Source organism: Haemaphysalis longicornis, unplaced genomic scaffold (genome assembly GCF_048455015.1).
Source record: "Haemaphysalis longicornis isolate Haplotype H1 unplaced genomic scaffold, Haemaphysalis longicornis Haplotype H1 scaffold_1, whole genome shotgun sequence".
NCBI classification, from domain to species: domain Eukaryota; kingdom Metazoa; phylum Arthropoda; class Arachnida; order Ixodida; family Ixodidae; genus Haemaphysalis; species Haemaphysalis longicornis.
This window is the reverse complement of record NW_027526203.1, coordinates 384700866-384718024: the sequence shown is the minus strand read 5'-3', so window position 1 is coordinate 384718024 and position 17159 is coordinate 384700866. Positions and strand designations below refer to the sequence as shown.

The window sequence follows — 17159 nt, the reverse complement described above, 5'->3', positions numbered from 1 at the left end:
TGAGCGGAGCGCGGACGGATTTATTTGCAGAGCAGATGGAGTGGAGAGGAGGAGCAGCGCGCATGAGCGTGATTGGACAGCTGGTGTACAGAGGGGAGAGGAGGAGCAGTGCGCGCTAGCGCACAGGTGGTGTGGAGAGGAGAAGGGGAGAGAGAGCGGCGTTATCACAGCTGTTGTGGAGAGAAGGAGAGGTGCGGACGCCGGACGACGGAGGGTCGACTAAGAGATGCTTTGCATCTAAAAGAAACTGCCGCTAAAGCTACAGCTCGCGGAAATTGAAGCCACGCTAAAGGCGGCACGTCAATCTAAGGATGGCGGCAAAAGCTTTTATTAAGTAGCTTTCTTAATACCGCGCTTCAGCGCAGACGAACCTTTGACCTCTTTTGAAGATGCACGAGATGCCGATGAACGGTGTGATCACGATACCATCGAACATCAGGCGGCCTTTCAATCAAATGACGTTCAAGAAACTTCACTTAAACGCTTAGGGTAGCGTCGCACTTGACTGTTTGCGGGCCTGCTGAGTCCAAGATTAACGATAACCGTAAATCAAGACATCTTGCCTGATATTCACCGCTCTGTATATGAAAAGTCCCCGACTTCAGACAGAAAAGCTGAACCACCCAAGACTTCAGTCCAAAGAGACCAAGTAGCGCCGAGAATAAAGCACCCTCCTTATAAGCTAAGAAGGCGCTTTTCTAGTCGGACGAAGAGGCGAATTTCAAAAGCCGCCAAGCAAAGGATGCATAGTACCTCAAAAAGAACTATGTCAGAACTCACCAGTAGCCTACGAAATCAAAAATCTACCAAAAGGTTTGTTTCCCTGCGTGTGCCACGGTCACGGTCGGTCAGAGAGTTTGCACGGGCGTGGGTAGCTTGTGACTTATGGGGAAAGCCTCATCACTACGCTACTCTACGTGTGTACGAAAGAGGCACGGGATGGCACCGCAATGATTGTCAGAAAAGGTACGAATTTCCCCCCGGCTTGTCTTTTCGGCTGAAACCTGGTCCGTGTGTACCACTTGAGCGTCGTGTGTAAATATTGTAGTAATGAAATTGGAGCCTTGAAGTATTATGGACTGCGAACAGTTTTTTGGTGAAGTGATACTGAACTGTGCGTGGGGTAAGAACATTTTTCGGTGAAAAATGCTTAAGTGGGGGGATATTTTCATGAAGTGAAAGCGAAGCAGACGACACGCGTGAGATGTTCCTCCAAGTTCATTGACACCTGGTATGGCGCCGAGTGCTCGCGACCAGAGCACGAGCTGCGCCGGCCGCCGGCCAATCGGAAGCCTCCAGCAACAGCGGCCAGCGGCAGAAGGGAATCCCGAAAAAAAAGAACACCGAGAGGCGTGTGGAGAGTGATGCGCGGCGGTCTGGCGACCAGATCCGTGCCTGCCCCAAAAGGTCCGCCACAGGCGCAACCTCCAGGACATCTCCGGGAGGAAGACGTCTCGCCGGACATCGGTTGAGGACCACGACGCCCCAAGAGAGCTGCGTCTGCTGCTACGCGGCGGGAGCTCGGAGCGCGCTCTACCGCTGCGTCTACGACACGTCGCCTGGACCTCGCAACACCGCAACACCACGGTGCTGCTTCTCGGAGCGTGGTACAACCCCGTTCCAGCAGTGAACACGTATTGTGACTTTTTCCAATTCCCAACTTTGACTGTTTCGCGGTAGCTCGTACTCTTTACCGTTTCGTATAGTTTTGTCGCCGTTACCCATTATTTGTGAGTTTTCCAATATCCTTTACCTTAGTGTGTGTGTGTATCGTTTGGGTTTCAAGCATGATAAACATCTAGTCTCGTTTACAATTTCTTTTTGTAATTATTATTGTCTCCCGAACCTGACATGCTGCCACATATTTTGTTCCGTTCACAATAGCGCGGAACAGCACGCCACTCTTAACGGTTTTGGCAGAAAAAAAGATGTCTAGACAAGGTTTTTCGGACTTCTTAACATCGGCTGCCAGGCTTTCAAAGTCACGTGAATAAGCAAAGCATATGCCTTCTGCCTGAACTTCTTGTCCTTATCAGCGACTTGTACAAAGTTCTTCAGGCCATCCGGAATAATCGCAAACATATCCTTGTTGTCCGTTTCCATCAACCTGAACCCCTGGCCCACCAAATAATTGACAACATAGGATAACGACCTAGACTCACGCTTGCCGCCTACGATCTTCGCCACAACGCCCAGGCAATCATACAGACAGCGCGGCCGGCACTCATCAGACACTTTTGAATATTCCTAAGGAACATAAGTTTATCCACAAGGGGCACGTTAGGTTTTGAGGCAAACTTAGGACCTTTTCGCAGAACGTTAATCACCGTGGGTGGAACCGATTGATCACCGAGAACGATTACGTCACCTTCATGGGGGACTGTCCTTTTTCTCCGGGATGGATTCGGTAGAGCGGACGCCCAAAGGACTTCGGTAGTCCTAGCCTCAATCTTGCACCACTGGGAAAAGGCAGTACGGCTTGGGCGTTGACCGTTGGCAGCGTGTTGCTCACACACGACACGAAGATTGGTCTTGAACTGCCGGCCATTACGAGACCATTCGGGGCACAAGAAGCCGCTGATACGTCGTGCTCTACCTGACTGTAGACCCAGAGGCCCAAAGAAAGGGCTTGAGCGGGGGCAGACGGGAACCCTGACTTTTGTACCACGATGCGATGCGGGAGTTGACACAAATGGCGATCAGGGAGGCGAGCGAGGCGGGGCTAGAACATGTAAAAGAGCCCTGTGTAGTAGAAATAAACTAACAGAGTGGTGAGCTGGGCGAGTTGGTACGGTGTCATCTGAACGACAGCGCGAAAAAGGCGGGGACAAAGGAAGCAGACAAGACGAGCGCTGAGCGCCTGGCTTGTTGAACGAGCGCTAACATTTTTGTTCACATGTCAAGGCTAAATTTTCTGTTGCGAAATACCAAAATGGACTGTACATGTGAACTTAGCATTGAAAGTCCTGCATGCTGCTGAAGCACAATTATTGTTGCCTTGAAGGGACAGTATACATCGGGGTTTACGGAGTGGGAAGTGGCCCATGGTTAACAGTGGTCTGCTAATCGCCGTCAAGGCTACAATGGCAGTGTTCTGTTCAGCTACCCAATTGCAGCACGTCCATGGACTTGAGACTCTAGGTACTGCAGGAATCCAAGCGGTCTGGAGACACTGATATTGAGAGCCTCAGGTCATGCAGATTATCTGGACAAGTGCTGACGAATGCATCTCGCTTCATATGTTCTTTTAGGTGACCAATGGCATCCCACGGCGATTCACCGGACCACAAGCGTTCTGGAAGCGGCCATCCGGGAAAGCCGCCGAAAAAGAAGGCGAAGATAACACTGGGAGCTGAAGGTGGGCTGGAGTAGAAAAGCAGCGCAAAGGCAACATATAGCGGGAGGAGGAGGGCAAGGGCCATGTAAGATGAGGTTGTTATTAGAAGGAGGCGCAGGCGAGTGAAAGCAAATAACAAATACATACTAATGACCCGTATATGTGGGTGATACAATAATAAAAATACACTTGCGATGAATTACAGCGAAGCGTGATTCAAGCGCAGCCACGTATGCTACCGTATTTGAATTATCAGCATAATAGCCCCCTGGCAAGCTTTCACTATGCTTGAATTGCCAGCTATTCGGTATGCTGGCAAAAAGGTGGGAAGGGTCTTAGATCAAAATATTTATTAATATCGTTATTATAAATCAAAATTAGGAGGCATATGCCCCTTTGATGAATTCTGGTGCGTCATAGCAGAGCTTGTCGGTCTTCCAGAATCACTTCGGGTAGCACATTCGGTTGCTGAAACATACTCCACGTGAATAACTGTATGCATTACGCAGGAATAAACAGAACGTGCACACCTTGCCCCAGCAAAGGCGAATTTTTCACTTTGCTGACACGTCCCAACTGCTCAAAACTTAAAAAAAGGGGAGGAAGCGAAACTGAAGGGTTTGCCAACCTGCATTTGAGAACCGCAATTATAATCCAGCGCCGCGTTTTTTTTTACTCATTCCCACTGTTTTCATCTTGCTTTCGCTTTGCAGATGACTTCAAAATGGATGCCTCCAGCTCTTCTCAAAGCGAGGTACAAGCACCATCCCTAACACCGCAGGCCATCCTGGGTGTGTTGGGCGAGCTGAACGTAGTGCCCGACCATATCTACCATCCCCAAATGTTCTTCCGCGCGCCGGTGTAAGTTCATTCACCAGTGTCAGGGATTCAGGCAATTCACAATTGGGAGACTCCTCAATAGACAGTAAGAAGTGTGCTGTATTTATTTATTTAATTCAGAATTCCCCTAAAGGTCTTCTCTCAGAAGGTATTTATAGGAGAAGGGGTGGCAGTAACACATACAATGCAACAAATGAATGAGTAGTCGCACAAATGCACAATCTGGCAAAACTGTAATTATTAAAAATAAAATGCAAGGCCTCATATTCTTGCTGTATAATTAATAATAACCAGAAACATACTTGATAGAGTATGAGTCAACGAAACACAAAAAAATCGCGCCAATCCACCCCGTGAATGTGGTTGGAAAGCAAAGCTGTAAACGGCACCCATAACGATTACCCATGAGACGTCACTTAAATTCACTCACATCGCTCTACAAATAGTAAAACCAGAGAAAAGTGAAATGCACTTAACCACACCATTTATTACTTCAAAGAGATATTCTTGGTAAGGTTAAATCAATGCATGATGCATGAACGGTGTTTGGTTGTTGTATTGGTGTAGCACAAGAGTGGAAATTTTTTTTATAAAATTAAAGCTCCAACCCGGTGTTAGACGATCTGACTTCTCCGTCTCTGCGCCGCGGACGGAGGCGACGAGATTTGCGGCAAAGAAGGAGGAGCAGGAGGAAGAAATACTTCTGTTCAGATTTCTGAACGGCCCAGATTGCAGCCCTGGGGAGTGATTCCTTCTTCTGTGGGGCCCATATATGCAGTCCGCGAGGCCTGTGTTCTGTCCACCCGCTTAAGCTGGGTAGGTAGAGAGGGCCTAGACAGTAGCATCTCCCATTGCTCTTGTTGGGTAGTTGACGGAAAGAGAGGAGGGTGCTCAGGGCTAAAGTCGCACACCCCGATTACGGGGCGGAGTGTACCTACTTCTGAGCAAAATTTACATTCAGCGTCGTAGCGATTCAGATGCATTAAGTGAAGACGCGTAGGCTGTGGGAAGAAGCCCGGATTGTATGAGTCGTTGTTGTTCTCTGGAGAGGTCAGGGTAAGGCGAAGGTACGGTCTGTCTCAGAAGGCGATAATGCTTGGTTATCTCCCTGAACGTGAAAAGCGGGTGACTGTCCTCGTGCAGCTCCATAGCACGGGAGGTAAAAGCGCAGGCTTGTTGGGTGGGCGTATTTGTTTTGCCCTCCATTGAAGCGTGAGGGGGTGTCCAGATGAGCTGAATGGAACCGTTTGGGGAGTGGTTTTTTAGCACGCGCAGTGCAGGTGAGGACACCCAACCCGACTGGTAATTCCAGTAGGCTTGCTGGGAATCGGTGACTACCCTCCGAACCCCTGGTTGAGTGAGAGCCAGGGTGATGGCTGCCTCTTCTGCTGCCGTCATTTCTTGGGTCCTAAGCGAGGTACACGCAAGGAGGTTGGTTCTGGAAGTAGCCACGATGATGGCGTATTGCTGCCCTCGATGTTTGGAGGTGTCTGTGTAGATAACTGCATGATCCCCACGAGGGTGTTGTTTAGCGCTTGAGCTCGTGCTTTTCGGTGACCCTCGTCATGTGAGGGGTTCACATTTCTAAGCAAAGGGAGCATCTTTAGTTTTAGTCGTCAAGAGTCATGGAGTACGTCAAGCGGAGTGACATTCTGGGCTGCCCAGCCAATATGGTGAAGCTGCTGAAGCATGCGGTTACCCACCGCAGTTCTGAGTCGGACCTTCTGGTTAGAAAGATGGCCTTCTATCGGCTCTTCCACCGTGTTGTGGAGCCCCGTGCTAAGCAGCCTCTGTGTGGACGCACTCATGAGAATACCAATGCCCTGCTCGACCGCCTTTCTAATCATTATATAAAGCATATCTATGTCTTCCTTGTTGAAAAGAAGACAGGGGGTTGACGTAAGTGACTCTCGAGAGGACAAAAACTTCAATTAATCGAGAGGTACCGGATTCCTTTAGGCTTCGCTTCTTGGTGGCAACTCGCCTGATCATGTGTATGATTTGATTAATGCTGTTTTTGAGGCGCTGCAAGCAGACGTCCCTCTTGGTGTTGGCCTCGAGATGTAGGGATCTTGATGCTGGGGCTTCGAGTGATGACCTGGCCATCAAGGAGTATTTGAATGTATTCCTTGATTTGACGTGAGGGCGGACGACAAGGAGCTGTAATTGTTTACGTTAACACTGGAGGCCACAGAATTTAGCACATCGGCGTACTAGAAGTGAGATGCCATGCATTGGTTTGAGCTTTCTTTAGTTTTTGTAACTCTTAGCACATCAGCAAGATGCGCACAGGGCCGATAGACGGGCGTGAGTGGTCGCGTGACGCTTTAACGTGGCATCCAGCGAGAACGCAGGGGGTAAACCCGTAGATTTGCTTGGTGAGTACACCACTTGTCTTCCCCGTTTTCGCGTGGGCTCGTAGCTAAATCGGTAAGACACCGGGCTCTCGCTTTGTTAGTCGATTTGTTCCACGTTCGATTCCCGGCAGTGCCAGTAAATTCTTTTATTTGTTCGCTGGAGTTTTCTGGTGACACCAACGGTCGCGAAAGAACTCTTGGGGGGTAGAGGTAAAAAGCTTTGCTTTAAAAAGGAAATAACCTGAGTTACACGAAACAAACGCGGACTTAATTTTTTTCTTTTAATGGACCAGCACAAAACAAAAAAATCGCGCCCATCCACCCCGTGAATGTGGTTGGAAAGCAAAGCTGTAAACGGCACCCATAACGATTACCCATGCGACGTCATGATTTGATTAATGCTGTTTTTGAGGCGCTGCAAGGAGACGTCACTCTTGGTGTTAGCCTCGAGATGTAGACCCAGGATCTTGATGCTGGGGCTTGGAGTGATGGCCTGGCCATCAAGTTGTATTTGAATGTATTCCTTGGTTTGGCGTGAGGGCGGACGACAAGTAGCTGTAATTGTTTACGTTAGCACTGGAGGTCACAGGCTTTAGCACATTGGCGTACTAGAAGTGAGATGTCATGCATTGGTGTGAGCTTACTTTAATTTTTGTAACTCTTAGTACATGAACAAGATGCGCACAGGGCCGTTAGAAGGGCGTGAGTGGTCGCGTAACGCTTTCACGTGGCATTCAGCGAGAACGCAGGGGGTAAACCCGTAGATGTGCTTGGCCAGTACACCATTTGTCTTCCCGTGTTCGCGTGGGCTCGTAGCTAAATCTGTAAGACAACGGGCTGTCGCTTTGTTAGTCTATTAGTTCCAGGTGCGATTCCCGGCGGTGCCAGTGAATTCTTTTATTTGTTCGCTGGAGTTTTCTGGTGACACCAACGGTCGCGAAAGAACCCTTGAGGGGTAGAGGTAAAAAGCTTTGCTTTAAAACGTGTGTAAAATGGTTAAAGCAATCACAGCAACAATTAGGAACAGGAACCACAAATACATGCACATCGCACTTCCAATAGCCTGGGAAAATGGTTCCAGTACCAAGTAAAGTATAAAATGTAATGCGACCGCATTTTCTGCATTTCTCTATATGAAACTGAGCTTAGTGCAAACCAAGCATGGATCTGCCTAAGTTTTGGATCTAGCTAAGGCAGTTTGGATCTACCTATGCTCTCCCATGTCATCATCCCCAGGCCAACCACTCCTATCCTCCGCTGTGTCTCTATTATTCGCCTCCAAATTCTCTTATCTCCTCCCTCCACCGAGCTACTGGCCTTCCCTGACTTCGGCCCGTCTTTCAGTAACCGTTCTATTACCCTGATGACCCACCGATTCTCAGTTCTGTGAATCACATGTCCAGCCCAACTACCCTTCTTTTTTTTAATTTGATGCCTTTCACCGAAATTTGCTCCCTAATCCAAAATGCTCGTTTCTTGTCACTATCATTCTTTTTTCCATGATTCGTTGAACCTACCTAAGTTTGCTTCCGAAGGGTTTAGCATTGCGATTGTCGACGATTCTTAACGTGACTCTGGGTCCACACTGGGCATGACGAGATGGAGGCAGAGAAGACACATAGAAGTTTTTACATGGAATTTAATAGGATCAACTGGCTCGATCTCGCTTACGGCTCGGCATCGCTGGGCTGCTTCGGCGCGGTGAGGCACGGGCTTGTAGGAAGGGCCTGACGCTCGCCGCGGTGGCTCGGGTCGAACGAAGGGTCCGCCGCGATGAGGCTGCTGGCGCGGGCTCGAACGAAGAGGTGGCGTACGCCGCGATGAGGCTGCTGCTTTGACTCGGTTTGGTACGATGGCCGGACGTCGGTTGGCCTAAGTGCGGAGACGGGTGGTCAGACGTCGCACTCGAACGATGGCTAGACTCCGGAGTCCTAAGCTCCCCTGCCTTCTGCCTACCGCTTCTTGCGTCTCGTCTCGTCTGCCCCCCAGGTCGCTCTCCCGTTAGACGTCGCACCCGAACGATAGCTAGACTCCGGGGCCCGAAGCACCCCTGTCTTCGGCCTAACGCATCCCGCGACTCGTCTCGCCCGCCCCCGGAATGCTGTCCCTAGATCTCTCCGGATCTGACTGCCCGGATCTGACTGCCTGAATCTGACTGCCCGTTTCTGACTCCCCTCGCCCTCCGGTCGGCCTCCTCTTTTAATACCTTTCGTCGTTCTTCCACTCCTCCTACCACGCCGTCAATGACCGCTGTCCCATCGTGTCCGGCGAGGGCATAATGAGCCACTTAGGTTGTAACAAAATGAGTTCTTATCGGGGGGTTCGAGTGGCGTCTCCAAGACGGTACCAAGGTGCCCTTTGCACTGTGAGTCATTGTCGCTTCCCAACGCACTCACCACTCCGCTGCTTCTCGAAATTTCCATTGCTGGCCCGGTGACTCCGTCCCCGTGCGGCGCGCTCGACCGTTTTTCGGAAGGGTCCCGTCGCCGATCCTTAGAAGTTAAATGCACGCACGCGCACACACATACGCGGCCCTGTACAATATTAGAACTAGCGATAATCTCTTTTAGCGCCGGTTCCCGGGATTGGTGGTGCTGCCGGATGACACCGTACCAGTATGGCATCATGCACAGTTTCTTGAGGCCAACCACCCGCCGAAGTCTTTTCGGCGAACACGAGCCGTCACAACATGTCTCCTAGCTTCGGCCACAGAAGTCATTACCGCCAGTGTGCAGTGGTTGTTTACCTTTGTCTTAGTGACAGAGTTCATCAACCCTACTGTTAATCACTTGAGAGTGCTCGTAATATGCACCCGAGCCCATATTAATTCTGGATCTCTTTACTGCTGGCAACTTGTCCAGGATATTTATTTCCATCCACCTCTTCTAGCATTTCATTAAGTTGGCTAAGGGAAGGCTTTTTTCATGTCTGTTCAAGATTACTTTCACTTTCTTCACGTTTGTCTTTGACCCTACACTGAGATTCCTGCGTAAGGTTTCTGTAGCATTTTTTTGGAAGTCTGATATTAATCCCCTGCTCCTCAAGACGATGTCATGCGCAAGTTCAGTGATGTGATTGATATACCAAACTGCGCCAAAAGGCAAATCATGCTACATTTCAAGTCATCTACGTTGCTTATTGTAATTTGTGCGAGCAAAACCTGCCGCACAACCTCGTACTTTTCAGTTGAGCGTGAAATCGTTCACGCAGCGTTCATAGCGAAAGGAAAACATGACAGAGAAAAAAAGGGCAAGCCGCCGTGTTGTCCGCTTCCATTTTTTTTTTTTTTTGGGGGGGGGGGGGGTTTCTCCTTAGTGGTCGCTCAATAAAGTGTAGTGAAATGCCACGTCTCGAGATAAAAGCAGTTATATCAAAGCTGATATCTCTCAGTTTCCGTTGTAGCGACGCTTGTTATGTGAGCTCTTTTGAAGTGATTGTACTTGACCTTTGAATGTTATTTGTATAGGGAGAGCATGGGCACGCAAGACGGAAGGTAGGTTACTCCACATGTGCGGAACGCACTTAAACTCCTATTGCAGTACAGTTCTGTTCCTGGAATACTTGCTCAAATCGGGTGTCTTGTGCAACTTTGTCCTGTGGTTGGCCGTGGCATGTGTGCAATGGCGCGAAAAGTTGACTTTCCGGAAAGAAAAAAAGTGGGCGGATTCTTGCAGTGAACACCCCCCCCCCTCCCCACCCCCGTATTTGCGTTGTTCCTGGGAGTGAGGAGGGGATAATTGCTCGATATTTAAGTAAATGTGGTATTTATTTCACTGTCGGTGGGTCAAAATTGTTACATTTCACTCGTGCAGCCGACCATGCCGGCTACGGCTAGTTTCCGTTGCTCCTGCGCGCAAATTGGCGGATGTCAGTTGAGAATCATTGCAGACGGCGTGGTAAGGCGACCTAGCAGACCACAAAATTCTCCACAAAACATTATACGGTCAGGGCAAATTATACATGTGGAACCAAAATGTGCAGCGGGTAGAAACTGGCTCCGAGATGGCTACCTAAAATTAACTGCTCCGCTGCCATTGCATACAGAATGCGGTGTGTCTGTGTAAATGCTTCTTTGAAAACACACGAGACCGCCATCGGTAGCCTCAATTATTTCTAACTCAATTTCTAACTTGGGTTAATTGGTTCTTCTGCACATTTAGACAAAAAACAGCACGTAGACGAGTACAACGAAAGGAAAACACGAGAGCTCGTGTTTGTGTTTTCCTTTCTTTGCCCTTGTCAATCCACGGCTTTGTGTAAAAAGGGGCAGAGGTCTCCATCATTTCGTACGTGTACATTGGGACCTTCAGGCTTTTGATCCCGTGACATTTTGCTGATTAGCGAAGAACGCAAGTGTAACACTGACTGCGGCATCAGCGAAAGAATGCAAAAGGTGCCCGTGTCCTGCGGGATGTGAAGAATCCCATGTGGTCCTAATTTGGAGCCTTCCATTCTAATGTCCGTTATAGCCCACGGGCCCTATTCTTGACTGCATAAATTCATGGTGAATTCGCCATGTTGTACGTAAGCAAAGCGTAAGCAATCAGTGAGGTGAGGCACGTGTGGCTAGGGCGACATGCAGTGTAATTTGACGCTTAGCTCATAAAGATGACAACCAAGCTATCAAATATTGCACATAAAAGATATAAAAACACTTGACATTTATTATAAAAATTAGGACTGCAGCCGAGGCTGGCAAGGGAAAGACTTTTTTTTTTTTTTGGGGGGGGGGGGGGGGGGGTTAAAATTGGTGGCAACATTACAAGGCGATCAAGTAACGTTGATGCAAAAGCGAGCGAAAGGCGGATGTTGAGCTAAAGAACATCACACAATCTTTTTGCCGTGTCTATTTATTTCTTTCAATCGCTTTTAGTAACATAGTTGATGCTCTCTGCGTCACTGCAAGCATTGTTGCGTTATCGCCTTCCCGGTCGTCACCGACGCCACGCTATCGTCTGCTGCTCAGTTTCAAGTTTATGGCGTGGTCACAGAAAACGACGGCCGTGACCATCGGTTGTATGACGCGGTGAGGACAACGAAACGCTACGCCTGACAACGGCGGAGCGCACCGAAGCCGCCGATTAACTCATTCGTCAAGCTCGAACCATAGAAAAGGAAATCTTGAACTCAATCAGCGCTGTAACGAACATAACAGTACGAGTTTTAGGGGCGTAGTCCCCTAGGGGCTGGGGCTGCTGACGCCTCCTGTAGTCGTCGTCGTAATTGTCGTCTCATGTGGTCACGGTGCTAAAACACCTAGAAACTCGTTCACACCTCGCGCTAGAACGTAACGCGTACTAAAAAAAAAAAAAAAAAACACCGGGACACTTGTCTACGCCTCGCGCTGAGCGCTTCGTAACGCGTACTAAACACCGGGACACTCGTTTATGCCTCGCGCTAGAGAACTTCGTGCTTCAAAGACAAGAGACTTTTACAGCAAAGCTGTATACCTCTACCTCCCCCCCCCCCCCCCCCCAGGTTTCATCTCCGTTGGTAAAAATGCCAAGAATGCATGATTCGCCCCTCCCCAGGTTTCACGCTAGTGGAGATGGCCGTGGATTTTTTTTGTTATTTTTCTCTTGAATTCGATCATGTGACCCTCCAGCTTACCAGGAAGAATGCTTGGCCCGGCTCGATTTCGTAAGCGTGCCACTGCAACGACCAGCACGTCACAGCCACCATACACATAGGCCGCGACATCCGCGCACTGCGTCAGCCCACTCCACCACTTGAGCTTGCACAACAATCATTGCGGCTGGCCCCAAACCGCAACAAAAAACGCTACGCACGGTGCCGAACACAACGGGGAAGCTTGACCATAATGTCTGCTCCTCGTGATTCACTCTGGCCGCAGAAAACGCAGAAAAACAGCTTGAACGACACGGAAAGACAAACACGTTGCGTAGACACTATCTGCGCGCGCCACTCCGCAAGGTATTGCCGGCCCCTCATTCGTATCCCGCGCCGCTGCGGTCGGCGCCTGTACTAGAGCGCGAACACAATCTGGTTTCCGACGCGGCGCGTCAAAATGCAGATTGGATGCGCGTAGGAGAGGGCGACATGGCGGGTCATCCGGCAGCCAACCGGTTCTAGGCGCGTAGACGCGAGCGGGAACGCGTGCTTTTCCGAATGTGTTCCACCCTTTACACCGTTGTGGTGGCATTTGATGTGTGCGGTTTTCTGTTCGTGGTGCCAGAGTAGAGTTCAGTAGCAATTTTTTACACCACAATACGAAAATGGTTTTTTCACTAATAAATGTACACTTGACACCTTTGTTGCATGGTAACGTTCCCATTTAATGCAGAATGGCAAGGGTGGCTAAAAAGTGTGGTTGATTCCTCTGTCGTGGGAATCGGTAAAACACGAAAGTGAAATGTGCAGCGAAATGGCCAGCGACTTCCTGCTGGCGGGTCGTTTCGGCAAAGGTGCAACCACTTCGGCCCTGCTTCGTGGCGTGTACGACACACGGTTGCGTTGAGACGAGCTCAGCTTTTGGAAGGCGAGAGACAGGCTTCGTAGCTTGGACCGTGAGCGCGCGAACGCATTCCGCTTCCCGCTGACGTTCCTCTTCGCACCAAATCAGTCACGTTCGCGCCATTCGCCCGCCGGCGTCGCTACGACGCAGCTTACGCCAACTGTCGGCGCTCGTTGGCGTGATGATGCGCTACTTCGCTTCACCTCTCCTAGACGGCAGTACCATCCGTGTCAATTTTATTTATTTATTTTATTTATTTATTTTATTTATTTATTTTATTTATTCAATACTGCAGGCCTTGGGCGGCCCAAACAGGAGTGGTTTGTTTATACATCAATGATGAAAACCAGTTTTAAATAAGATAAAGAAAGAGGAAGAAAAAAGAAATATAAATTGCAAGCACGAAGAAATAAGCAATGAACAATCTAAGAAAACACCAGAGAACAAGAGAGGGCTAATCAGCGCATATTTCAGACATATGGCACATAAGACGGTAGGGACCAAGACAGAAAAAAAAAAAAAACGCGAAGCAAGGCAGCAAAGATCATGCACAGTAGCGTAGCTCAGATTTTACACAACTAGATATGGCAAACCAATCACAGGATAATGGCACCGTTACATTTTATTCTACGAGCTGGTTAAACAACTGAGGAACATTATTTGATAAGAAGGTTTCGGCTGGCAAGGCATTCCAATCACGTATGGTGCGCGGGAAAAAGGAATTTTTGAATTTGTTTGTGCGTGCAAAAATCGAGTTAAATTTAAGAGGGTGAAAGTTCCTGGTGGGTCTGTGGGGCAAAAGGTTTAGATAAGGAGCGGGGTCGAGTGCAAGTTTACGGTTCCAAAGCTGATAAAGAAATTTTAGTCTTGTTATTTTTCAGCGGCTCTGTAACGTCATGATGTTGTTGGTTTGCATTAAAGTGGTAGGCGAGTCATGTCGGCGGTAACGATTATATATGAACCGTACAGCCAGCCTCTGAATTCGTTCAAGTTTGTTAATGTCGTTTTTAGTGTACGGGTCCCAAACGATACACGCGTATTCAAGACGAGGCCTGATTAGCGTGTTATATGCAAGAAGTTTAACATGGGAGGGGGAGTTTTTCAGTTTGTGTCGTAAGAGGCTGAGCTTACGCCGTGTTGATGCACAGATTTTGTCGATATGCATTGACCAGATTAGATTGTTTGTAAACGTTAAGCCGAGATATTTAAAGCTATTGGTGTGAGAAATTTCGACTCCCTTTACAGAGTAATTGAACATAAGAGGACATTTTTTATTAGTTATGCGCATGTACACTGTTTTGGTTTGGTTAAGCTTCATTTCCCAAATGTCGCACCAATTAGATATTGAATTCAGGCTGTCGTTGAGGGTAATTTGGTCATTAGTTGATTCAACAGCTCTGTACAAAAGACAATCGTCCGCAAATAAACGAATACCAACACTTTCGTGTACGCAAGAGGTTATGTCATTTATAAACACCAGAAATAATAAAGGCCCCAGGACACTTCCCTGAGGCACCCCGGAGTTAACTGATCCAAGATCTGAAACGTAACCACCGACATCAACAATTTGTTTTCTATGTTCAAGATATGAGGCAATTCACTTTATTAGAAGATGCGGAACATCAAGAGTATTAAGTTTATAGAGAAGACCTGAATGCGAAACCCTGTAGAAACTTTTTCTGGCGTTTCGCGTGTTTTCGTTGTCTTGGCGTCATTTCCGTGACGGATATGACGTCAGTGAAATCTTGGTGTGTCCGGGCATAAAACACTTTCGTGTTAAACGTGGACAGTGGTGGCACCGCCGGCATTTGAGAAAGCTGTCTCTGAAAATTGTTTCTGACTTGTATAGAAAGTGTGTAGGACCTAGGGCTTAATATTTGGCTTGAGTACTGCCCACTGTTTATTCCCTCAGTTGCGCAGATTTATATCACCATGAACCCTTGGAAGACAAAGCCTTCTTCACACAGCTACTGACAACTACCTTGGTTTAGTTGGATCTATTCTTTGCCCGTGAACATTTTAGCAGCGGACAACTGCTAAGTTGAGACGTAAAGGAGGGGAGCGTTCTGAAGTCGCAGCGTGACACGCCATCTTTATCCCGTAGTTCTCCGAACCATCAGACTTTTTGCCCATCCCCTTATATTCAACCTGTTATTTAATCGCATTACCCACCGTGGTGGCTCAGTGGCTAAGGCGTTGCGCTGCTGAGCATGAGGTTGCGGGTTCAAATCCCGGCCGCGGCGGCCGCTTTTCTGATGGAGGCGATAAACAAAAACGCCCGTGTGCACGAGATTTTGGCGCACGTTAAAGATCCCCAGGTGGTCAAAATTAATCCGGAGCCCTCCACTACGGCGCGCCTCATCGCCTGCGTTGCGTCGGCATGTTAAACCCTACAATCAATCAAATCAATATTCAATCGCATTGTCCCTGTTATCTGATGTCCGCGTGACATGCCCTGTCCAACTTCACTTGTTTTTATATTGCGCACGTGCAAGCTTGTTGAGCAGTCCGTGACGATTGCTTCTTATCCCCTGATTGCAACAGATATATCATCTTCCGTGACAGGACCTATTTGTGCTTGGCAAGTCATAACTACTATGCTATAACGGTGACACAGCCTCAGCAGGTGTCAGCAAAAAGGTGTTTCTTCGTACCATATTTGAAGGCACTTAACTGCAAGCAAGATGGAGACGTATTCTAACACTTCTGTGGAGGAACATGTTTTATCTAAAAGATCAGTGTCAATGCATACCAAAAAAAAGAGGTTATTTCTGTGTTTCTGTCTGAAAACAAAGTGTGCGTACTCTTCCTTTTTTTTTTTTTTTTTTTGCAGCATCAAGGGCAGTGCCCGGCAGAGCTGGCAGAGCCCGGAATGCTGCATTGTCGGAGATTGCCCGTCGAACACAATCAAAGTGGACGGCCTCTGGCTGTTTGAATTTCCCTGCCCGCTGAAGGAGACCTCGCTGCGTGCAGCCTGGGTGGAGAGTGTCCCTATAGACCCTGAAGCAAGAGCACCACATCTATGCTTCCGCCACTTTGCGCGTGACGATCTCGTGTACCAGGGGCACCGAGTCGTTGGTATTAAAAATAACGCCGTGCCGTCTGTCAACTTGCCCACACAAGTAACGGGCGAACCTTCCAGGTTTACAGCGAATAAAAGCTGCAAGAAGACCTACAGTTTGCGGTCACGCAAGAGGCAGTGAGGACACGTTGACTAAGCAGCTGAGACTAAGAGGTGGAGGTGCCCAGTTTCCAGGAAAGCGCAGGGCGTGCCTAGACAGTGAAAAAGACGTGCGTAGCAGAGGAGTGCTTCACCACTGGCTGGGATCTACAAACGCAGTCTCCGAGTGCTTCGGTTTTGTTCAAAAGAAGCAGGTGTCGACAAAAGTGCTGAACGTCCACTGTTTTTCTCATGGGCAATGACTTTCAATGCTTTTGTGATGTTTTTAAGAATATGAAGGATATTGTTTTTTTTTTGCATTGAAACTAATGCTTTGATCAGTTCAATAAAGAAGTGTATTAATCGACCAGATTTAGGGGAAATCCCCAAGGTGGAGTAATTTTCTATCAAGGAAAGTTTGACATCCACCTGAGAGCAGCCATACGGCTAGAAAGGAAAGCTATACAGCTTTCTCAGAAACTTCGCAGTTGAAGAAAAATTCGTCCTGTTGCAGGGTTCGAACCCGGGATTCAAAGTGCTTCTATTTTGTCTCCGTGGCGTGCATAGAGATAAAAAGCAATTCCTCGTAGCTGCACATGTCAGGTAGACAAAAGTAAAAGTAATAAACTGACCTCACTCTGCGCGGAAAAGACCTGGGGTGGAATTCCAAGTTTTGTCCATTTCATGTCCATTCCAAAGTGCTTCCGTTTCGAGCGAGCCCTGGATGAAAGCAGACGATCAGGTGTAACGCAGAAAAAGCAAGGCGGGGCGTCGGTTTCTGCGCACGTCATTAGTCAGAGGCCTCGCAAGTGTACCTACGTAACGACTGAAACGAAGGCGAAACGGACGTCTTGGAAAACAGAAAAACTGAATTTCGCGCTTTGTGTCACAGTCTGGGCGTATTAGAAACAAACGGTTGAAATGAAGCGAGAAATCATATTCCTGACTCCAATCGTGTTATTTCAGTAGTGCTGAAAAATGCGGAAACAA

The 17159-nt window shown here is 48.4% G+C and overlaps 1 protein-coding gene across 1 annotated transcript in view; it reads left to right on the top strand.

Annotated features, from left to right (window-relative positions):
• Nucleotides 1–16528, top strand: part of LOC144155227 (uncharacterized) — a 34868-nt gene extending 18340 nt beyond the window's left edge. The window contains exons 2-4 of the mRNA XM_077686553.1: nucleotides 3252–3358; nucleotides 4051–4198; nucleotides 15843–16528. Of these exons, the coding sequence (XP_077542679.1) occupies nucleotides 3259–3358; nucleotides 4051–4198; nucleotides 15843–16212 (618 nt within the window). The 5' untranslated portion in view covers nucleotides 3252–3258 and the 3' untranslated portion in view covers nucleotides 16213–16528. The remainder of the gene's footprint in view (nucleotides 1–3251; nucleotides 3359–4050; nucleotides 4199–15842) is intronic.
• The last annotated feature ends 631 nt before the right edge of the window (nucleotides 16529–17159 follow it).